The sequence below is a fragment of the Pomacea canaliculata genome, linkage group LG2, assembly GCF_003073045.1.
Source record: "Pomacea canaliculata isolate SZHN2017 linkage group LG2, ASM307304v1, whole genome shotgun sequence".
Lineage (NCBI taxonomy): Eukaryota > Metazoa > Mollusca > Gastropoda > Architaenioglossa > Ampullariidae > Pomacea > Pomacea canaliculata.
The window spans coordinates 40,368,195-40,393,033 of NC_037591.1; the positions used below are offsets into that span (position 1 = coordinate 40,368,195).

General features: G+C 37.6%; 1 protein-coding gene across 2 annotated transcripts in view; it reads right to left on the reverse strand.

Moving 5' to 3' along the window:
• Positions 1-1,607: 1,607 nt before the first annotated feature.
• Positions 1,608-24,839, reverse strand: part of LOC112556885 (low-density lipoprotein receptor-related protein 4-like) — a 60,504-nt gene continuing 37,272 nt past the window's right edge. Inside the window, exons 3-16 of one of the 2 annotated variants that reach the window (XM_025226310.1) lie at positions 23,550-23,777; positions 21,344-21,512; positions 20,879-21,009; positions 20,359-20,518; positions 19,375-19,496; positions 18,361-18,462; positions 15,958-16,127; positions 15,500-15,653; positions 13,925-14,158; positions 10,110-10,278; positions 9,736-9,866; positions 9,215-9,374; positions 8,359-8,480; positions 1,608-2,735 (exon numbers count right to left, since the gene is read on the reverse strand). In XM_025226310.1, coding sequence (XP_025082095.1) covers positions 2,452-2,735; positions 8,359-8,480; positions 9,215-9,374; positions 9,736-9,866; positions 10,110-10,278; positions 13,925-14,158; positions 15,500-15,653; positions 15,958-16,127; positions 18,361-18,462; positions 19,375-19,496; positions 20,359-20,518; positions 20,879-21,009; positions 21,344-21,512; positions 23,550-23,777 — 2,336 coding nt within the window. In that variant the 3' untranslated portion in view covers positions 1,608-2,451. The remainder of the gene's footprint in view (positions 2,736-8,358; positions 8,481-9,214; positions 9,375-9,735; positions 9,867-10,109; positions 10,279-13,924; positions 14,159-15,499; positions 15,654-15,957; positions 16,128-18,360; positions 18,463-19,374; positions 19,497-20,358; positions 20,519-20,878; positions 21,010-21,343; positions 21,513-23,549; positions 23,778-24,839) is intronic. The other variant, XM_025226309.1, reaches the window with a different exon arrangement.

Here is a 24,839-nt window from a genome sequence, read left to right on the forward strand (position 1 = left end):
TATTTGTAGGTATAACAACACAAAGACTATCAAGAGTATCTTTTAAAGGCAAACGACAAACTTCACCAAACTAAAAAGTTAATCAGACGAATGCAGTGTCAAACAGAAGTTAGCAGAAATAATTTACTGGCAGACACTTTTAATAACAAAACTATTTTACTATTCATTAAGGCTTTGTGTACAAGTTCAGTGTCTTAATTAAGTGAATATATATATAACTAGGAAACAAATAGTAGTAGAAGAATCTCTGAGTCGTCTGTCTGGGATAAAGGAATCAATTTTGATAATGTTTTATCTAAAGCCGTTTCCTGCGATCTCACATGTTTTTCCACAACATTTTTGTGTCATGTAACTGACCTCAATGTGATCAATCAAAATTGCATTTTATAAATTTGTAACCAAGTGTTAACTGTCGTTGCACAAAATCTATGGAGGATATCCGAGAGGACGAAAGAGACTGTAAGTGTAAGGTAAGTAAGAGCATTAAGAAAAAGTAATAAAATCCAGAAATTATCCCAAAAGCTTATGACCTTGTGCTTGCAGTCAGAGGAACTCGGATGAACACAGTAGATAATATTCTTCACAATAGTCCTTGTTGAGCGGCGGAGAGCATGTCCACGTGTAAGATTTGTTCACTCCAACCTGCTTTTCATTTTTGAACTCTCTCACTGTGTATCCTCAGCCTGCTTCCGTGCAGACAATTCACTGTCTTTGATATAACTCTGTGATAGCCTGTGTGTACCGACTCTGTACCCGGAATCATCTGACGGCTCGTATCGGATTAGCTGATCAATGGAGTGTCCAGTGTTGGAGAAATTATTAACTTTCTACAGACGGTAGTCGGAACTATTATTTTTTTTCTCATTTTATTGCTTTTTTGACAAGATTAAATGTTTAACGTTGTCCGGACCTTTCTGTGTAAACAAGGGAAGAAGAGTGTCGCGAGTATAGCTACATGTAGATGTACACTCATGCTCACAAACTTTTCATCGCTGCACTCCTCTCACAAAACGTTGCTCCTACCTTTATCTGTTCATTAATTAACAGGAATGTAAGATGGCGCTCGTTGTTTCAGAGTCCTGGAACTGTCTGTACTTATTCTTTGTTTCTCTGAGTGGGCTCTCTGAAGGGCTTTCTAATCGAGCTGTCAATTTGTTCTTAGATGAATTTTTCTGTTTAGAACAATGCTTGTGGTCTATTTATTTATTTATTTATTTTGTTTTGGTGTACATTTTTAATTGCTGGATGGTTTCCGTTTGGAAATTCGGATTGTGAGTTGACTTTTTTTAATTATCTGTGGTCTCTTTTACATTCAGTAATATTCTTTTTGTCAACTTAGAAGTTCTAGATGACATGAGTGATTCCTTGCTTTTAGTGAAAGTTTTATTGGTTCTTTCTTCCATTTTCTAAAACATTTTTGAGATTCATCCATTTAGATATTTAGTGACATTAAATTTGCGGATGTCACTTCCTACAGTCAGTGTGTGTGTGTGTGTGTTTGTGCAAAGGGTGTGGACGACATCGCGATGTTCAATACATTTCTGTCTGTCAGTAAGTCAAGCGTTCATCCCTGGCTCATTAAACCTCTTCATGTTTTATCTCTTTATTTCCCATCCTGTTGACTTTTGGGCGGTGGCTCACTTTTGACAGCTTGTAACAATAAGCGATAAAGGATAAGTACTGCGTTGTTTACGAATTTAGTAACGACAAATTTCCGCCAATTTTCATTGCTAGATGTCGCTGCAAGCTAACGACCAAAATCAGCGACTGTCACTTTGTTACCACAAGTAAAATTTACTGCAATGTATAAAAATGGTATCAGCAACACTTCCCTCTTTTCTGACATGCATTTTTTTCGATATTTTTACGAAAGACTTTGGTTAAGACCATTTACTAAACAAACCTATTTCTCACTTTGTGTCATGAATAACCAGACCTGATTTTAAGTTCTTGATGTCGCAGATTGACCCCAGCGTCGCCGGATGCACGCTGTCAACCGCTCACACAGTCGACACAAACACACAGCCACTCGCTCAGCCAGAGGCGGGACATGAACGTTTGATATACGTAGAGCACAGCAAAGAGGAAACGAAAGGTACAAATAAGAATTTTAATCAAATGTGGATAAAAAAAATGAGAAAAGTAAAAAAAAAAAAAAAAAAAAAAGATTAGAGAAATACACATGTGCGTATACGCACACACGCGAGAAAGCAGGGTACTCCCCCGCGCCAAAATAATGGTAATGAGTGATGTTAGTAAGGGAGATGATGAAAAAAACACCAGCACACACTGTGGCACAGTACTGTCAGAGTTCTTGCACCTGAGACCTTCAGGCCTGACCTTAGATTTAGACACTGTGTACTCTGTCGATACTGTCTCCTTCAGTCTGTGTCCCTTACGCGATGCTCTTGCACTGACTACCACTGCACTGACTGTCCGATGTGCACAGTGTCACTTTGCTGGTCCACAGTCCGAGCTGCCACGTTGACCACACGACGCAGTACCGGACGACGAAGGCGACAGAACGAAGAAATGAAGGGAGGACGGAACAGAACGGTTGAGACTCCGCACACACAGGGGTGGAAAGAGAATAAAATCACGTTTAAGAAATGCAGCGATGACAAGAACCAGGACAAGGTCGACAATATCACACGAAGATTCGAAGAATATCAGAAGTTCAGCTGAAAAGGATGACACGGACGATGGAGATGACAAAGATGTTAAAGATGGTAAGCCTGTGGAGAAAACAAAAGAACATCTGTCACTAGATGACCTCAGCATGAAACAAAAAAACTTCCCACTCCAAGATCCACCTATAGCTATGACCTGATGTAGCCCTATTAAGTTCTCCTTTCAAAATTCGACCAACCAAAGGTTGCCCCCCTCACCCCCATGTGTTAAGCGGCAGACACGTCACTAAATCAACAACGATGAAGCACTCTAATACAGAACATCTCTAAGCAAATAAAGTTTTAACGCTAGCACAGAGTAAACTAAGACTCGCGCGCGCACACACACACACACACACACACATACGTGCAGCCTGTCGTCCATCAATCAAGGCTTTCAAGTGTACGTAAAGAACTGTAAAACTACCAAGAAATCACGAAGTCCACTCGCGTCTCACACAGACCCTTGTGGTCACCAACCGGCTACTGAACCTGCAACCACCTCATGGATTTCCACTGGCTCCTGGTGGTCATCACTAGCTGCTGTGTCCACTAACAGTACTCGCCTTATAGTCCACCCCTAGTTGGCGTGGTCACTCCTGGCTACTGTGTCCACCAATAGTACCAGCCTACCAGTCCACCCACTAGCCATGTGGTCACTTCTGGCTGTTGTACAAAACACGGCATCCTGCTTAGGCGGTCTCTCACCTTTCACAAACTTAGGAAGATGACCCAAGGGATGCTACACTGTTATCATATCGTCTCAGTACAACGATTTCCTGATATACAAGGGAGAGAATTGAGTGGAAGCTCTCATAAAACTGTTGTATGTCTACAAACAGAAATGATAGCCTTGAAGGCTCCAAATTCCTTTAAAAACAAATTTTCAAGTCTATAAATAAGTCAAGTTTATGCTTAAACTATGGAGATAAGATACGCTGGTCCACTGTTTTATTTGCAGGCAGAACGAATCATAAACAATTCAAACGTCAAACATCGAAACTAAAACTTCAGTTAACAAAACAGAAACCTTGTCAATCAAATATGCTCTAAGTATCCCACAGCACAGTCTGAAGCATCCGATAGGCAGCTGCTGCTTAGGTCCCATTTTTCTTCTGCCTTTTAAAGAAGGTATGACACTGACAAAATGTCATAAAATATGCAAGAGACAGAACTATCACAATTAATCACAAACTGAAGTAGTACTAATTATTTAATTTCTGAAGTATCAAATACTAAATTTCTTTCAAACATTATTTGATGCACTATATTCAATTTATAATTAGTGCATTAGAAGCAATTTTTTAATTGTTTAACAAACAAGGAGTTATAAAATGAACACACACAGAGAAAAAAATTTACATGTCCTTTTAAATATCTATTGGTGCTCTCTGGGATGAACCATTCATCGGGCATGATGACTGCAGACGTCTTTCCATCTTCGAATAGCTGGATAATGTGGTACATCTTTTAAATTGAGAAAAAACTTGTCTGAGATCATTAAAACTTAGGAAATAAATAGGAAAAGACTATAATTTATAAGAAACTTTAACAAATAAAATGTCTCTTCTAAATCTTATTTCTTTAATCAAAATACTGTAGGCATTTAATTTTAATTGGACACTGGTCTATATCAACCGAAATAACTTGTTTACAATACCTTTTGTTTTTATTAAAATAGTAGTGTATTTTCTATTAGGTGTATTTAATATTATAAGAGCCCACCCAGTACAGTGGTTTTTGAACAGATAGAAAATATCTAATGCTAACAATAATAATATGCTTTGAGCAGAAAAACCCTTCCTATGCCTATATATACTCATACTCAATCCATTTAAATTTAACTTACTTTAACTTACTATCTCCTCTAGATAAATCCCTGTCGTTAAAATTACATAATTTATGAGCATCAAATAATTATTAAGCATGAAACAAATATCAATTTCCTGTTGCGTAGTATAGAAATATGGTAACATGCTAGGATAGGAACAGATAAGTACACAATTGAGGGCAAAAGTAAATGTTGCTAATGAAATGACATTTACTTAACTTTGCATGCATTTGAGTTTAGTGAATGAAAATGAAAGCAATATACACATACATACACTCACATAAACACACCTGTGTTTTTTTAGACTCAAATTCTGCTTTAAAAAACTGAATAATATAAAAAAAATACATGTATTTGTTTGGTGTATTGAATCAGATGTACTGATGAACGTAAAAGTAAATAAAATTGTATGTGTCAACCAAAGAGGAAAAATTAGAAAAAAATGTACATAACTTTTCTACAATAGATGAATTACTTAGATCTTTGTTTGTGTTCATTTGAATTTAGTTTTGATTGTTAATGTCTTTTTGGATTCTAATTTCGCTAATAACTTTTGTGTAAGGCAGATCGGACTTGCTGTCCCTACAGCAATGTTTTATGCGTCTCCAGTTTAAGTAAGAATCGGTCAACTTTGCTAAATTTTCAGATGCTGGTCGATGAATATTAAAATTGTAAAATCCGTGTACTTGTATCGTGACAACATTTTGAAGAAGCGTGAAGATCTTTCCTGAAAAATAATAATGATCAGAGGCGGCCCGGTGGCGCAACAGTTAGCGCTGTTAACGCCTGTCACCAATACAGTGAAGGTTGGCTGCCCTGAGTTCATTTCTCGTCTCGGGCACGCTGTTCTTTCTCTGCACGTGGCATCTGTTTACAGGGCTGGCTGCCCTCCGCCAAGGACGGTCCCAAGCCCGACTGAAAAAGGAGGAGGGTTGGGCGTGGGGCCAGCACCCCCACCCCGTAAAAACAAATCCTTGCTACCAAAACATCGACAACAGTTAAGGCTGTAGCCGATGGCCTGTGCCCCAGGAGGGACGAAGGGCATAAAAAAAATGATGATCAGATCGAGTGCGACTTAAATTTCGCTCTGTTTTATATATAAATATGCCGGAGACCCGAACACGTGCGAATGTTTACGCAAGTGAGCGTTCTTGATAATATATCTCTACCTTTATACATTTTGAGACTGTAATAACCGTAAAGTATAAAATATATTTATATGTTATTCAATCTACAAAATAATTACAAATACGCGGTTTGTAAAACATGTCTTGATAGTCATAAATCATTTATGTCAGCGAGCTTGGCTCAAACTTGGTGACCTCGCCTGTATCGCGATCGTTGGCGGGAAAGCGGCTTGCCAAGCTTTGCCAATGTCCCCACCGCAGCTGACATGAACGATAGAGTTATGCGCGCATAGTGAACGTTGGCGCTTGCTTGGGGGATGCTTGGCAATGAGTAAACCAATGGTACAAACTTTTCCTAAGCTTGTCCCAAGATTGGCGGAATCTTGCGTGTTTGCTGGGTATATATCTTCATTACTACATCCATAAGGACATTGTTTGAGCCAGATATATCAGTACATCGGACCTAATTACAATTGACTGAAGCAACAAAAAGCTGAAACTTTCACTACTACCTGTATTTTCCATTGTTATTGTTTCTTTGATTGTTGGTGTTGGTGAGGTAGATTCTGAAAATATACATATTTTGTTGACAGTTTCAGATACCAACAGGGCTGAAAGTTGGCATTATAAAGGATATTAGTTGTTTTAAGATGGAGTTTACTTGACCAATTTCGAGATAAGAGAAGAGAAACATGTGTTTGTTATGCGATACAAACCTCAAAGATCCACGTACACAGAAGGATCTCATAATCCTGATGGTAAGACGAACACTTTCGACATAGATGGTGAAGTTTTGAATCATTGTACTTTAATATCATATTTTCCAATAATTTAGTATATGTGTAGAGTGTAAGTGTGCTTGTGAGTGTGCATCGGAGAGACTCCAAAGGTTACGACACGTGACAAGTGGTAATTTATGTAGACAGATTGCTAATACATTCAAAACATAATTACTAGTGATAGGGTTCAATGAACTTGATGAAGTCAGTTTACTTCCTTTTTGTAGCATGTTTATTTTATATTATTTTTTAAACTCTATTTCTAGAGTGCGTCTACATGTATACACCCCTTATGCAAGAAAGGGGGAGGGACTATGTACCAGCGTAGAGGTGTGTGGGGTAGAAAAGTAGGTGTGTTAGGGGAGACAACCTTAAGTAGATACATTCGCGAAGAGAGACCAGTCGGCTGGCAGAGCATCAGTCAGAAGAGAGTGACACCTCAGGGTCCCACACCAGTACCCTGTTCTGGGCAGCCCCCTTTTACTTTGGCCCATGTGTGCCCAGTGTTTTTTTCCTAACACTCAACTGTTGTTTTCCAAGTATAAAATCTGTCATTAATGATTAAAATTATCTGACATTTTCTGGCGGTGTTACATTTGTAATATGAGATGTACACCAGATAATTTGTTTGAGGAAACAAGAGACTTTCTTCTGCTCCCTGGAGTTAGTTTGCAGTTGTATCTACATTGTTATTGCCGCATACATGTGATCCTGCGATTCGAGAAATTTAAAGGTAAAGGACAATTTATTATTTTTTAAAATGAAAACGCACAATTATAAGGAAATTTTCATTGTATATTTTTTTTTAAAGATTGGTATTCTTTTATTTTACTGTTTAAAGTAACACGTTTAAAGTTGAAGTATTATATTACAGGCTGTAAAAGCAATAGTTAGTAACACCATATATCTGCTCTTTATGTCCATGAGTTGTGCTTCAATATTCCCAATCGAAGAGAATAGAAGGACAGTATATAACGCTTTTTTCCTTGCTGAGCTTTCGGTTAGCAGATTTTTTGATATATAAGCAGATTATATATTTTAGATAGTATGTCTAGTGCTTTTGCTAATTATGGTACGTTTTAAACAAAGAGAAAGATGAGATAAAGGCATCAGAACATTTAAAATGTGATTCTAATGCAATCAGAGTGAAAGTTAGGGTTAGGGTTTTTTCACCGTTTTTTGACATTGCATTGTATAGAAATGGAGACCAGCAGTAACAAGAACAAGGTCATGTAAGCACCAAAGGGACACACAAAGTGGAGATTTACAACAGCAGAAACCGTAATTTTAGACCATGACAATTGCATCGCGTACATTCTGTCATGACCAAAGAAGTAACAGGGTGGACAAGGGGTGGAAAAGGAATAAAATCAGTGCCATTGAATGAATCGTGTTTTCAAAAATCTAATTTTCCGACCACTAGCAAGTCCAATTCATCAGGTGATAATGCCAAACACATGTTGTGTAAGTTATGCTAAGTTCAAATCTCTCTGTACTCATGTGTGTCACTAATTCTGTCAGTAATCACCGGTGAATACAGGCCTTTGAAGTTCAGGTGCCTGAGACGAAGGATATGATTCTGCTACAAGGAACACAAAACTAATCACATAGTACAGAATACGGTTGACACCCTGGGATATTTGGAACCGCTCCTCGCTACAGTAAAGAAGCGTGGACTGGTCTGGTGTTGTCATGTGTTGTCTAGCCACAACTCTAAGACCTTTAGGAGAGGAAGGAACGCCGTAGTTGACAATAAAACAATGAATGGCGAATGTGAGGCAGTTAACCCTCTCATGACCGCCCAAGACATGTGCAAGTGGTTTGGCTAAACAAAGATCATAAAACACAGACAAATAAAGGAAACATTAGAGAAAATATAATCTTCTCTGTATTTCTACATTAGACTCACCTTTTTGCTTTAAATTTCCGGCCAGTAAAAAATGTTTACTCACCTTTCTGTATACTCTCCTCGGCATAGACACGAACATCGCTTACTCTGCCATTAACTTGTACAGCGGCCCTCATTGTTCCGTTCTTGCCAATGCGATAGATGTGTGTTGTTTGTGAGTTATGGCTGGTAGTAGTTCGCCGAAACACAAAGAGAAATACAAAATATGACACAAAGTATCGTAGACACAGAACTACAAAATTGTTGTCAAATGTCACACGTCCGTATTTGGCTACCACTCAACAAAAGGCGAAGTATAAGTATTACTAAACCGTCTTTAGGTATGTAAAGAGAAACATATAATCTACTTAGTAATCCACATACAGGTGTTTTGTTTATCAACATGTATATGATGTGCTCTTTAAATTTGTTTTGCGTTTCTAAATAATTGTGTTATGAAATGTCTATAGCTTCACAAATAGAAAGGAAATATGAAGCGTTTTCAATGTGCTACGTGCAAATATAGCTTAAAGGTCTGCTCTTTGAACAACAAGGCTTTTTTTTCCTGTTCTTCCTATCGCACTGTTCAGTGAGTAAACCCTATGTCATGCCTCTGTATCAAAGCAACAGGTACCTAAAATCGTTTGTGCCATCTGCAGTCCAGCTGTTCAACCTCTGTGTATATACATATAAAAACTGTCACTTGCTCATAACTTTTTGTTCATTTGCTCGTATTTTTGCAATTGACATTTTTTTAACGCTTAACCTTGCAACAAACTTTAATTTTTTTTAATTTCTAACTTACTTTTATGACTAAAGCAGCTTTATATGTTCAATCTTCCCACTGGGGCAAATAAAGTTGGTTATTGTAAACATTAATTTGTTGCTGTAAGATAAGGAAAAGTGAGAATAGTGCTCACTGTTTAGGTCCCCAGTCCGTGACAAACAACTCATTTTGGTAGATATCGAGACCAACAAAGAATGAGTCCGTCTGATTAAAAAATACTTCAGGTCGTCTTGCATCCAAATCCATCCATCCTATCAGGTGTGTACCTATATCTGCCCAGTAAAGTCTCCTCCCTTCACATTCGCACCCATTGATCCATCGGTTCACCCATCCACGTATTTGTTAAAGTATTCATTCATACAATGTATACGAATAAACAAACGCAAGTATGTATGAAGGAAATCAGAAATGGATAGACACGAATATGTATGCTAACGGATGAATTTAGGACAAACAAAGAAAAGTGACAAGCACGCAGACAACAACAAATCATTTAATACACAGTTAAAAGAATACAGCCTACTTATCAAAACAAAACAAAACAAACAAAAAATCAAAGATTTTAAAGCAGGGAAGCAAAAAGAAATAAATAATGACAAAAAAATTATTTCACATTAAAATAACAAAGAATGTAAGAAAAATTAAACATCTTACCTTCTGTGTCCAAAGCAAGACCAGTGGGATTTTTAAGATACGAGGATGTGGAAATTATTGTCTCACGGTTCGACCCGTTATAGTTACACCTCTCTATTTTACCCATGATGTGGTCACTCCAGTAGATAACACTGTTTTTTGTACAAACAATTGAAAAGCAGGTTGACAATAAATTTATATCTCGCCTGTTTGAAAAGCTTCTCAATGTCTTTGCTACACAAAGATGTGTATATTTGTTTTCTAATTTCCATCTACTTTCATTTATTTTTATTCTCTTCCTGAAAACCTTCTTGTAGTAGATCCTTCCAACTCTTTTCTATGTATACAAGGATTTCAACGTGTTTATTATTGTTTACAAATCTAACTATAGTCACCCATTGTGTTTGTCCAGCTCGATGTCCACAGTATTACCAATGTCTGAATCGACGACAATATGATGACTGTTGGTGTCCAGTGATATCATTCCGATGGCCTTGTTGCCACCGTCGGCGTAGAATAGTAGCCTCGACACAGAGTCCACAGAAAGACCCAATAGAAAAACTCCTTAAAGACAGTTAACAAATGAGCATTTATGATAATATCACACTTATGTAAATACCTTTAGAGAATTTAGGTCACTGAACAAACAACGCAAATTTCTAGAACTAAATGTAAATTAATATTTATAAGACCACGGGGTATGTAAATTATTTGACATTGAGCAATGCAGCGAGTCGCCTATGACAATTGTATGCTATATATGGTTTTTAGTCATTTTCATATATTGATTAGAGTTAATTGTAATGTTTTCAGTTTTTATTGTATTTTTGACAAATGTGTTTTGTTTATTACAGAATGCATACAAACAAAAAGATTAGACCACATAAAACAACGCAGAAACAGGAAAAATCATCCCTTTACAAGTATGTGTACACAAACTCTTTCATCAGCCTTTCATCATACTCTAACCTACGCACAAAGAAGCAGCTAAATATAGCAACATAGGCTATGTTAGTTACCGAATAGTTATAACTCAATAAAATCAATTTTCATATTATTTAGTGGTGAACCAGCTTCCTTCGGTGTAATAAGGCCTCCATATCTTCAATTTCAGTTAAGTTTGATTCCACAGTTTTGTTTTTCAATCTCGCTATATTCTTTAACAGTTGCTGTTCTATTCTCATTTCTTCTTTCTAAATGATTCATTTGAGATAGTTTTTCTCCTAATCTCCATTAGAAGGATCTCAAAGAAAAGTTGGTCCGAAATAATAAACTCAATTTCTTCCAGGGGTATTTCTCAGATTTTCACAGGGAGGGCGTATTGGCTTTTTAAGTCAGATAATATATTTTTAATTAACTCCATAAATTATTTGTCTTTAACAAACAGTTGTTAAATTTCCATAAAGGATTATGTCGTTTGAACTGTTGTTTAGTCAATGTTAACGTAACTAAAGAGTGATTTAGGCAACATCCAGCTCCATGTAGTATGAATCAGCTGAAAGTAAGAAATAGTCTTAACGACCTTGTAGGTATTGAAAATGCGACAAACATAGGCCCGCCTCTCCATATATCTACAAGATCAAATTTTACCATTGTTTGGGTAATTGTCTTGTCTACAACATCAAGCTCCTGTGCGAGACAAGGTGGGATGGCAACGGTCAGACCAAACTTTCGTCAGAGGAGACTATCATCTACTCTGGACATGAAGACCCTGACCATGACCGCACACAAGGAGCAGCAGTACTGATGACACCAGAGGCTGCAAGAGCGCTAGTAGCATGGGAACCAGCTTCCCCACGACTCATGTCAGCCAGGTTCAACTCTAAAGGAAGACAGATCACGATCATCCAGAGCTATGCGCCTACCAACGCAGCTAAAGAGGAGGAAAAAGAAGACTTTTAAAACTCACTACAAGCTCTGGTTGATCTCACTCCAAAACGAGACCTAAAGATCATCATGGGTGACATAAAAGGCCAAAGTTGGAAATGACAACACAAAGAACACATAATGGGAAAGCATGGTGAGGTTGACTGAAATGAAAATGGTGAGCTGCTCACAGACTTCTGTTTGTTCAATGACCTTGTCGTCGTAGGCACATTCTTTATAACACAAAACAATTCACAAGACCACATGGACTTCACCAGATGGACATACAGAAAACCAGATTGATCCCATCACCATTAATCGCCAGCTTAGAAGGAGTCTGCTGGATGTCAGAGTAAAGCGAGGTGCTGATGCAGGCACAGACCACCATCTGCTTGTGGCAGCCATGAAGATAAAGCTGAAGTCTTTCCACGACACATCACACAGACCGCACCACAAGTTCAGCGTGTAGTTTCTTAGAGACCATAGAAAGCAAGAAGAGTTGAACTGCGAAGCTAAAAACAGATTTGCAATGCAATGGAAGAAACAGCAGCCAACCACTGGACAGGATTACAAGAGACGTGGAAGGACCAGCCCACCAACCAGTGCAAAAATCATCAAAGCCATTACATCCTTAAATTCGGGTTAGGCGGCTGCCCCAGATTTGGAAACAGGAGCAAATTACAGCAGAATGAAAGCTTCGCTATCTAGTAAAGCTACCCAAAAAGGCGACCTGACACAGTGCCGTGGGATTACTCTGTTAACCGTTGCTAGCAAGGCGATGACAAGAATCATCCGTGAGAGACTGAAGAATGCCCTAGACAAGAGACTGAGTCAAGAACAAGCAGGTTGTCGCTTGCAAAGACCATATCACTACACTACGAAATAGTTTAAGTTAAGAATAGTTTAAGTTAAGATTAAATTCAGAAGAAGTAATGAGGTGTTTTGGTGAAACAACCTGTCTTATTCAAGAAGACTTTAATAAGTCACTTCTTAAGTTTAATGAAGGTCTCAGACTGGCTGGTAGTTGTATGAAGAGGCCTATAAGGAGCAGCAGTAGATGCAGCAAAAATAACGTTTGGTTTGATTTCGAATGTAGAAATACCAGGAAATTACTTATGAAAAGATTGTTAACCTTTCACTAAAACCCTTAGGGCTAGTGCTAGATAACAAAAAGAAAGGACTATAAAAATTCAAAGAAATAAAGGTAACCACAAAATACAAGTACTTAAACACCTGAAAAACAGTATGTTTAGTTCAAATTTGTTTTGGAGAAACTTCATTCTTTCCAGAGAGAAAATTTTCCAGTAACTCTACAGCCCTTGACACCTCCGCTACTGGGCCCATATAAGTTTGCTAATATCAAGTTTTTATGTAAACATTCAATATCCAGGATAAGAAAACACCTACTTGGATTTCTTATACCATTGCAAATTATTGTTAAACAATATTGCCTCACTATTTTCATTGGAACTATTTCCTGCCAACCACAAATCAAAACCCCAGGCTGCTTAAACACATTTTTCCCTTTTTTTTTTTTTGCTAGTTGAGTTTCTTGGTACTTGTGCAAATTAATCCTGCATGTCAACAGGATAAAACTCATGGCTTTTTGGCAGGGGTATATTGGTGTATGGTTATGAGTGCTCGTTTGGTTCTCCAAAAGAGAGTCTATGCTCATCTCACAATCAAAAGAATTCAAATAATCAGTTAAAATTTTTCAATAGACAGGAGCTAATGTAACCACTACCTGTTCAACATGGGGTGTGTTCATTGTGTACTAATCAGCGAGGAGGCACCGTAAAGGGAGATCACAATCGACACACATTCCCATTTACACTTCTTTATAAATAATTTCTTAATATTATAAATCTAGATACAACGGTTTTATTGTGTATATGCCTATTCAAATTAGTGTGTAAATATGTTGTTTAAGATTAATAAATGGCATGGAACAGAAGTAGACCTAATGAGACAGTTTCCTGACAGTCTCTAGAGAAGAGTCGAAAGTGCACAGAAGACTTACAATGAGTCAAAGGTGTAGGAGTCACTTAAGATATTCTTCTGATTCAAGAAAAGAGTTTGGTGAACTTAACTACCCTCCTCTAAAATCAACACAAGCTCCCGAATAATATAGAATTGAAAGCCCACGTACAGGTCTTTGTAATCTGTTGTCAGAAAAAAACACCTGTGGGACGCAGGGTGTTGTCTGTGACTTGTGTGTCGTCCCCAACAATGTCTTATCATTAGTATGAAAATAAGGTATATAAAACTTCTTTATTATTAAAATGGTTTTAGCAATTTTGTAACAAGTCTAAAACATAACTAAGTTGCACCTAAGCTTCTTTACCTTGACTAATATTGAGAACCAGCCGAGCATCGCTGCCATCAAGGTTAGCGGATCGGATGGTCTTCTCCTCTAGATTTGACCAATAGACACGACCGTCTACTGGATCGTAGTCAATACCATATGGGTTGTGTAGGCCATTGGGACGGATTGTAACATTACTTCCCGTGTCGATGTCTATGCGACGGATGCCGTTATCAAAGTCAGTGACAAGGAGAAACTTCTGTGGAATGATTGCTGTGGACAGGATGAATTTTCTGACATTATTCTCACCATAACAAGAGTAAGGTTTAATATTAATGTAAAGACCACATGTTAAAAGTCTTACCGACAATTTTTGCTACTTCTATTAAAGGAAATTATCTTTTGGATTGTTTCGGCTGTCGATATTTTTTGTTGTGTTCAGTGACAGTGTTGTCTACATGGACCCTATGGACCGTAGAAGAAGGCAGTACAATATTTACAAACCAGTCAGTTTTGATCAGCTTTACAGGCTACAAAACCTGGCGGTATGTTAGTGTTAACTGAGGGTTTTGTAAACAGATTAAGCTTGCATTTTAGAAGTTAACATTTAGAGGAGAGAGAGACTAGGACAGATAGACTTAGAGAAGGAGGTTATTTAGATACTAATTATGGGGATTGACGAGGTTTAATTTTAACGACTGCCGCCAGAATGTACCCACGTAATGGTCTTGTGGACAGTCTTCGGTTCCCGTGATGTGAACTTTGTATTTTGGGAGATGTTGATGAGTTTAGTGCTTTACCACTTTACACGACATCTGCCTTGCATTTTCCTGTTTGTCTCATCGTTTCTGTTAGGGTTTTAATGAGATGCCTGTATAGAGCCCGTAAAAACAGTCAGAGAGGCTGATCGTTGTAGACTTTAATATATTCTATAATATTATTCTGTACTCTTGATCGTGAGTCCTTTTTTCTGCGTAGAATGCGTCAATTATGACAAATATTTTAGATAAGATTACTATTGTCGTTTCTTCGTGTTTAAAAATAGTGGTTTTTTTTTTTGTTCCTGCCTTTTTATTGGAAAGATGGTCACGAATGCTCGTTGTTGTTGATGGTGGTGATGTGTTGCATAAACAAGTGGACACGACTGGATAGAGCGTGAAGGTTGTGCGAACGAATCACAGGAGCTCACTTCCCGGATTTAAAGGGTGAGTGCAATATTAATCGCATACCTGACGAGAGTTGAAGTGTAGTCGATAACAATAAAGTCATTTGACTAATACGTATATCAGTCGAGTTCTATATATTGTGAGAAATATATCACCGTGTGATTGTTGTCACTAGTTGATCATTTTTTTATCAAAAGAAATTAAAAAGAAAGCAAAAGAGCAAAAGCAGTATTCATATGTGGGCTACAAAAAGGGAAAGATCATGAACACATGTTTTATTGGGTTTTGTTTTTGTTTTTTCTTAAATGGCAAAGCTCATTAGGACGACTAATTATTTCTGTGTGCTCTCCATGCCCTCGACCTATACAGGCCATGATGACGCTGTAGGGGAAGACAAAACGAAAAAGTAAAAGAACATACTTGTAGCAATTTAGAAATTGCTGTTTACCTGATGAGTAAGTTGCATTGAAGCCAGTGCCTGACTGTGAGCCAGACCGGAATCTGATCCACATGGTGTTAGACGTGGACCTCACTCTGTCCGGAACTCTCGTGTTACAGAAGATACCCATAGACGGTGAGTGCTTAGTGCTTCCATCCCGGATCTTAGGATATGAGCATAAATTCAATGACAGAGGGTCAGGGTTAACCCTGATGACTGCTAATGGCCATAACCGTTTCGTTGTTTCTCATATCAGAAGAAAATCTAAATTGACACTTACTCATACTATCTTTCCTTTAAGAATATTGTTGCAAAAACATACAATTTACTAAATACCTAAAAGGAATTAATGATTAAAGTTATATTTATCCTGCCCTTTCCTGTAAAAATTGTTTCTGAACATCATTTATGTAGAGCTGAACGACCTTTACAAATCTTTAGGATAAAATAATAAACCAACTACAAACCTGCAGAAAATCGAACCTGCAGTCTTCAGTTTCAAGTGTCAGGAATGTTAAGGTGATGCGATGGCCTGGTGTTGTCTTTATTATGTAAATGCAATCCTCAATTTCCATGGACTGTCTAGTATATGATAGAGACGAAATAAAGCCACTAGGGGAAATATATTCACCACATACTGGAAATAAAGAACAGTGACATTCTGTAACTGTACCCGACACAAACAAAGGAAAACTATTTAAGTAAACTTCTTAGTTTGTCTTTGAAGCGTGTCTACGCATCTCTAAATTAAACCCAAGTTGTTACTAATGGTGATTTAGGTATTTTAAGAGACACAACAGAAACCGAGCAAGAGTAATAAGCAGAAAAAAGGAAAAGTATACTTAATGTAATATTTAATTCATTTCTATTTCGGATTTCTTCATTTGATTGACACGTTTTGCATGAAAACGTATATCCTACTTTTGAGAAAAGGTAATTAGTTCTACTATATATTTCATAACTCCGTTTTCTCCAAATATATAAATTATTTATAATTATTTTTTGGACTTGATCAGACAATTTTTTACCTGCAGTTTATCTCGAATACCAAGTGAAGTTTAACAGGTCTTAGCAGTATTCATTCCACCAGCTGCATACAGCATTGCTTTCTGTACGATGGGGGCCTCTGATTTTCTCTTAGTGAGAATTCTTACAAGTTTGTATGCCTTTGTGTCATCTTGTATCATTCTCTCCTCTATCGCATGTCATTCGTTCTCGATCATCTCTTTCTAAATGGAATAGTTTGCCTGTTTGTATTTGAAAGTTGATTTAAATTTCTGATCTTTTCTTCCTTCACGGCTGTCTTGGTCACAGAGAATTAGGACATCTTCCGTGACCCAGGGTAGTTTCTTTCTTTGACTCTTTAGAAGTTATTGGGCTGTTGACAGTAGCACCTGTTTGATGCTTCCAGGTATTATGTCTACAGCATAGTCAATCATGTTCAGTCTGGCTGCTTTTCTAAATCAAGAGATTTTGAGGGAGTATTTAAGAGATACACATGCATCGCTAAGACGATGCTAGTATCACTATGTCAGCACCTGGATACTGTTTCGTCGTCTCGTGTCTTACCCTACAGCCCAGCGGATAGTTGATGGCTGTCGGGCCGAAGCCTGTCTGTCGCTGGAGGAGATGGTATACGGGTCTTCATTGCCGGCCATGTGCGATGGTGAACCTCAATGGGCGGACAATGCGAACATCTCTGTTGGGCGACAAGGTGAGGATAGTACCCAGGAAAAAGTTACATCCATCGTAGAATACCGCATTTCATCAACATTTTTGATAGTTATTATTACCACTCTGGGACCAAAACTTTTTTGAGTCTCGGTAGTTCAACTCTGGATTGTAATGAGGTGATGAGCTTTTACTCGTAGTCCATGTAAGAACTTCGCTCGTACTTTACAGTCCCTTTGTCCTTCATCACCTTTCTACTAGGTCCGCCAACCACATGATATGTCAACAACTGTTTCTCCAGAGACTCGAATACCAAATTTTATTTCAGTCTTTGCGACGATGTCTGGTTTTATATTAGACGACATCGTGTTTACCTATCTTCACTGTTGTAAACATCACAATGTCACGTGTCCGTTATGTCCAGGTTCTCTAACCCAGGTGTTGTGTTTTCTCGTGACTCTTTGTCTTCTTGGCAGTGCTCTCAATGCTAAGTGACAGGTGAGACTATTGAAGTAATATGTTACAAGACAGTCAGAAGATGACTATCAATGTTTTATCCAACATGTTTTATGTAATATTATAAACGTGTTATTTATGTACCGTCACGAAGGAGAATGCTTTTAGAGCTTAAAAAGTAGAAATAGAACGAACACTATTGACGGGCTGACAAACAGAATTATGGAGACAAAAATAGCAATCATGAAGCAAACAATAAGGATGGAGAGGGACATGAACCTCCAGATTAAGCAAAGTGAATTAGTCACGTGATGATAATCACAACTACTGACAAATACCTAGAGCAAGAAGAAACGTTACAGACAATAGTTAATTGTCATTTCTTGTTGTTTGATTCCTTACATTAGTAGTCTAATCGTTTGTTGTACTAAGTTAATACTTGCCTGAAACGCAAAGCCATGGTTATTTAGTTTCCAAAAGGAATTAGGTCTTTATCTTCTTTTTGTTTAGTTTTTACGTCGTTACTTTGACATTGAAATGTCCCTCAGTTTATTTTAAACAAACCAATCTTTAGCCCATTAAATTTAAAACGTTTTACCTTCTTTAATTGACAACTAACCTATTGGTTTTCTTACAATAGGTTTGATGCTTGTTTAGAACATGTTCATCTGTCATCAATAATTTTAAAGCATCTGAAAGTTTTTTTACCGTTACATTTGTAATCCAGGAGATCTGATACATACCATGTGACTTGTCTAACGGAGTGAAACACTTGCTTCTGTTCCCAGGAGTTGGTAGGCAGATGTATCTACAGCCTCCATTGTTGTTGCCACATCCGTTTGATCCTGTGATTCGAGAAATTAGAATCTTGTTTAGAGGTGAAGAAATATGCAACACTTTTAAAGTTTAATTAATTGTATCACATGCTATATATAAGCTGTACAAAGCGGAACGATTTTGTCTGACCACAAAACAGACCAGGCAAAACTAATCACTAACAGAAAAGAGAGCACAAACAAAATAGACAATACTTGCGGCGTCACAAGACAGCGACCTCTCTTATACCAACATTCATCATACCCAAATACCTCACAGATCCCCACCACCCCCCACAGCGCGAAATCATCGAGAAGTTAAAGCACTATTTCCAAAAACCAACAACACCAACAACAACAGCAACAACAACAGCAACAAACATTTTATCTGCGCTACCGTTTGACACGTTGTGCAGCGATATTGCCAATAATCAAGACAATGGTTCGGTGAAAGAACCCAATCAGTAAGTGCCATTGCATTGTGTTTGCAAAAATATAATTTTGTCAGACCATTGACAAGTTAAATTCATCAGGTAGTCAATACCACTCACGATACCTGCCAATATACACCTGTGGATATGGCCTTTAAAGCCAAGTGCCTGAGGAGGATGTAACGAATCTGCTACTAGAAACCCCAAACCAGTTACAAAGTACAGAACTTTGGGAGATAAAGCGATACATGCAGTGGAACGATTAAATAACTGACTGGGGAATGTGAAGGAGTTGATCCGCTCACCACCACCCAAGTGGCGTGACCAAATGTATGAGTGAAAAAAAATGTATATAAGTAGAGAAAGCTTTATTGCATTTTAAGGTGAGAGTCAATAAAGCGCTTAACACACAGACAAATGAAAGGAGATATGACAAAATATTATCTCCTTTGCATTTATACATTAGACTTCTCTTTTTGCTTCATTCCGGCAGTACAGACTGTTTACTGACCTTTACGTGTTGTTTCCTCGGCATAAACACGAACATCGTTTACTCTCCCTTTAACTTGTACACTCGCCATCATTGTTTTATTCTTGCCAATACGATAGATGTGTGTTGTTTGTGCCAGATGTCTGTATGAAAATAATACCAAGAAGACTAAAACTTTTTTTGTAGTTATGTTCGTTTTATTTCCTTATATTTATTGGTTTCAAGAAAGATATCCTGATGAAAGTTGCTAGCAATTCGTCAAAACACAAATAGAAATTTAAAAAATAATTCAAAGTATCACAGGCACAGTGCTACAAAATATGTTTCATATACTTGATAAAAATGCATGAATGACATAAAAATTGTGGGAATAACAGATTTTCACAATTTTGTTGGTATGAGCTTAAAATTAATATAACAGTTTGAAAATATGTGAAATATTCTGTAAGAGTTTTTTGGTTGGATATTAATATGCCATCTGTAAAAACAAATATCAGTCAAAACGAACCTTCCCTAATTACATAAATCACTGGACCTGCTCACTAACACCCAAAATAGGTTAAAATGTTTCCACACCCCCCCCCTTTTCACCCCCCAACGACAGGTAGCTGTCAAAAGATCAATGACCAGTAGTAAAACAAGACCAATTCATTTTAATTTACGTGATTTTACATACATTTCCATTTTTCATCTGTTATACCTCTTCACAGGTCCAAATGGGCGAATGTCTTTACCAAGCATAAAAGAGGCAGTGCATGTGTAATAAAAGTCTTACTTAAGTATCTACACAGTGTACTTTTCGATAAATTAATTGTTTGTGTTCCTAAAAACAATTATATAAAATTTCTATATCTTTATAAATAGAAAGGAAGCATAAATTTCTGTTCACTGTGGCTACGAGAAAATGAAGCTTTAATTCTTTTTTCTCTTTCCTGAACCGTCCATTCCAATGTTAAAAACAACTTTTTTTTCGATATGCGAAAGAAAAATCGTAATAGCACTTACTGTAAAGATCCCCAATCCGTGACAAACAACTCATCTTGGTAGATATCCAGGCCCATAAAATATGAGCGTCTGTGGTTAAAAAAAAAATCAGAACGTTTGCCGTCCACCTCCGTCCATCCTATCAGCTGTGTGTCTCCATCTGCCCAGTAAAGTCTCCTCCCTTCACGTTTACACCCATTGACCCACCCGTTCACACATTCATAAATGCATTCATTCATCACATACATACGTATAAACACAAACGCAAATAAGTATGAAAGAAATCAATAATGGAAAGACACGAATATTTTTCCGTTACGGATCAATTTATGCAAAGTAAGGAAAGGTGAGAAACAAGAAAAAAACAACAAATCATCGATACACAGGTTAAAAGAGAAAAAGACTACTTTCTAAATGTACGTGCGTTGCTAAAGCAGGTAAACAAAACGAAATAAATTACGATGGGGAAAAAAGTAGGAACAAATCTTAGGAAGTACACATAAAAATAAGAAATAAGTGCAAGAAAAATCAAACATCTTACCTTCTGTGTCCAGAGCAAGACCATAAGGACGTTTCAGAAGCAAAGATGCGACAATCAGTGTCTGACGATCCGAGCCGTCATAGTTACACCTCTCTATTCTACTCCTGACAGGGTCACTCCAGTAGATCACACTGTTGTTTGTACAAATAATTGGGGAGCAAATGTAAATCACATTTATATTTGGTCTTACATTGATTACAGCTCTCACATTTCAATACAAAGATTTCTAATTGTTTCTACTTCCATTTATTTGTTATTCTTTTCCTTTACACCTTGGTTTTGTTGCTTTTTCCTTCATTATCTCCGGTACCAAGTGTATGTTCATTAGCATGTAAATCGCTCTTCTGAATACTTTTGATAAATAAATCTTCTAACACTTAATGCTGTTTTTCAGCATCGTAAACATTTTAAAACAAATTAGCTCAATTTGTTTAACATCATTTTAAAAGTCTTTATTATAGTCACCCATTGTGTTTGTCCAGCTCGATGTCCATAGGCCGACCGATATCTGAATCGACGACAATCTGATGACTGTTGTTGTCCAGTGATATCATTCCAATGACCTTGTTGCCGTCGTCGGTGTAGAATAGTAGCCTCGACACAGAGTCCACAGAAAGGCCCCACAGGTCACCTCCTTAGAGACAGTTAACAAATGAGTAATTATGATAATAACACAATTATTCAAAAATAGAGAATTTCGGTCACCGAAACAACAACACAAATTTCTAGAATCAAATTCATTGAGAACTGAAGCAGCTACAACGTGTGTCAGTCATTTTTACCACAGACCTATACAGACAATGTAAATCACATTTTTTGAGTTAGTAAGTTGTTAAAAGGGAAAAAGAAGACATCAGATATCAATTTGAATCGTTTCTAAGATATTATATTTATGTATTTGTACACAGTGTGTGATCATTACACACTCTTTTCGTCGGAATGAGCGTCGCACTGATGATCGATTTTGTCTAATTTTATTTATAAATACATTTTTATAATTTCTTTCAGATTCTCTATAAAATAAAATTTTATGTATAGTAAAGTAAGAACAGTTTCTTTTCCTTGATTTTGAACTTTTATTACTAATTTGATATATTATTTTCTCGTGTTTATTTTTTATGATTTTTAAAACACTTTAAATTCTTGCGAATCTGGGTTAAAGTCAAAAGTGAAGGCCCGGACTCAGTGTGGTGAGTGTTTTTCTAATTACATAGTTATACTTTATATGATGTCTTTCATGTCCGTGATAATTTACTGAAAGGAGCTGCAAACAGACTTTATTTTGTGTCACTTTGCAGATAACAATTGTGTACTTCACAGTGATTTTACTGACTACACACACGCTAGGCTATAGTAACGTAAACCAATCAGATTAATGACAGAGAAAAAACATTTCTGAAGGATGTGTTAATGAAGACGTTTTAGGGATTGTTTAGTCTTCTCGGCTGCTTTCACAGCGAAGAAATATTATTAAACAATGGTAACAGTAGTAAACAATATTCGCACTGATTTAAGGACACAAGTTTGATTTTTTTCCGAGATGTCTCTTGTCTACCTGGATAAAATGTGACTTTTCTTCATATTTTTCTTTTTTCTTTTTTCTTTTAGTTTGTAGATTTCTGTCATATTTGTGTATCCTGGTGATTAGCACGTTTGCTAAGACACTTGCTCTCTTCTGGACAACTTTGCTGATCACCTGACTCTACTACCACTGCTTCGCCATCTTGTATTTGCTGTTTGTTTTAATCTGTATGTCAGAAGCAATGATGTAAAGATCTTTTAAGAAACTGCTTCATAAACTTTCTCAACCTGTCATGCAACTTGTGTGTCATTAATCGTTGTAGGAGCTGAAGTATGAACATATCATCGGCAGTCTACACTGTTCTCCCGTTAGAACATGCATAACCACTTAAAGTTTTGGGACTGTGCACACGATAGCTTCTCTGTAGTTTTGATATTCCATGGGTTACATCAGCGGTTCTCAACCTGTGGGGCGCGACCCCCTGGGGGGTCGCGACGTGCCTACAAGGGGGTCGCGAAGGTGGTCCTTTTTTAAAAGTTTCTTATACCGGTATTAGTGAAATTAGCTTACATTGTGTAACCGAGTGGTGAGGGAGATCAAACTCCAAATCTCTTCTCCCTATTCAAGTACACTGTCTCGGCAATGCAGTGACTTCTCACTTCCAAAACTCAAAACACAATCCCCCTCTCAACAATTAAGCCTCCAATCTCCCTCCTCTCGCCTTTTCACCGACCTAGCTGGCTAAGGGGGGTCGCGGACGTACCGGTGTTCGTCAGGTAGGGGGGGGGGGCGTCACAAGTAAAAGGTTGAGAACCGCTGGGTTACATCAAACACATATTTTCAAATTTATGACTGCTAACCGATTTGTTTAAGACCTAACTCTCCTACAGTATTTTGTTTTTAGGATTTCTGTCCTTTTATTTGTAGCTGTTGAATTTTTCTCTGTCCGTTTGCTGCTGACATTTGCCTATGTGTGTATTAGACATGTTGTGTTTATTTTGTGTATTTACCTTTCTGTAAAGCACATTAAGTCTTATCTTTAGTAGAAAAATAAGCTGTATAAGTTCTATTCATTATTATAAAACGTTATTTGGCATTTTGTAATAAGTACAGAACTAATGACCACGATATCTGTATAAGTCATTTTACCTTGACTAATACTGCGAACCAGCCGAGCATCGCTGCCATCAAGGTTAGCGGATCGAATGGTCTTCTCATCTGACCAATAGACACGACCGTCTACTGGATCGTAGTCAATACCAAATGGGTTCCGTAGACCATCAGGACTGATTGTAACATTACTTCCCGTGTCGATGTCTATGCGACGGATGCCGTTATGAGTGTCAGTGACAAGGAGAAACTTTTGTGGAATGATTGCTGTGGACAAGATAAAATTTCTGACATTATTCTGACTATAACAAGAGTAAGGTTTAACACTCAACACGTATAGCTCACTTTGAAAACGTTTGTTATCTCAGGTACTATCTCAGCTACAAGTTTTCTTATACTAAAAAAAAGTATAGGACAAAAATATATATAGATGAAGGAATAATAAAGAATAAAAATAATTAAAAAGAGATCAAACGAAAGAAGAAGAGATAAAAAGAAGAGGCAGGAGGAAAATGAAAGAAGGGGAAAAAGTGTATATTATCTGGATTGTTTTGGCTGTCGCAATTTCGTGTTGCGTTCACCAGCAGTATTTGATATAAAGATCATGTGGACCTTTGAGGAAGTATTTACAAACCAACCAGTTTGAAGTAGCTGCACAAGTTTGAAATCTTTAAATCATTTTAGTGTTAACTGAGGAGTTTGTAAAGAGAATAAGCTTGCATGTCCGGTTAATATTTATAAAATAGAGAGAGAATAAGACAAGAGTTGTAAATTCAGTGTCCTGGACGATTTTGATAACTTTTGCGCCTCACCACCTACCACGATATTTGCTATGCATTTTCCTTATTGTCTTCACATCTCTACTAAGGTATAATCAGGTGCCAGTTGAAAGTAAAGTCTGTAAACCCAGTCGCAAAGGAGAATCATCTTCGTAAGCCAAAAAAAGTGAAAGCTGGACCTCGGCAGCGGGTTCGCAACATACAGAGTATACAGAGATAGCTGTCTGAAAGGCATACTCAGCATGCGACAAAACTGTCCTGACGTTCCTGTAGTCTGTCACTCGGAAGGTAGCCGGGGGGACATTAATCGTTGAAGTGTGGACAGTGTGCTGTCGACAACCAGAGAGTGGCAAAACCTGTGCTGAATTGTCGGTGGACTGTCGACCAGGCACCGAAATTCAAGTCGTGAAGACTGACTGTGTAATCGCCAGGCCGAAGGGCAATAGGCGAGGGCGTGACGCAGTCACTGGACGTGGTGACGTAAGCTTCGCATTGCATTAGGCTACGGCCTGGGACAGGGCCGCCGAGAGCCAGCCCGGGCCCCCGGGAC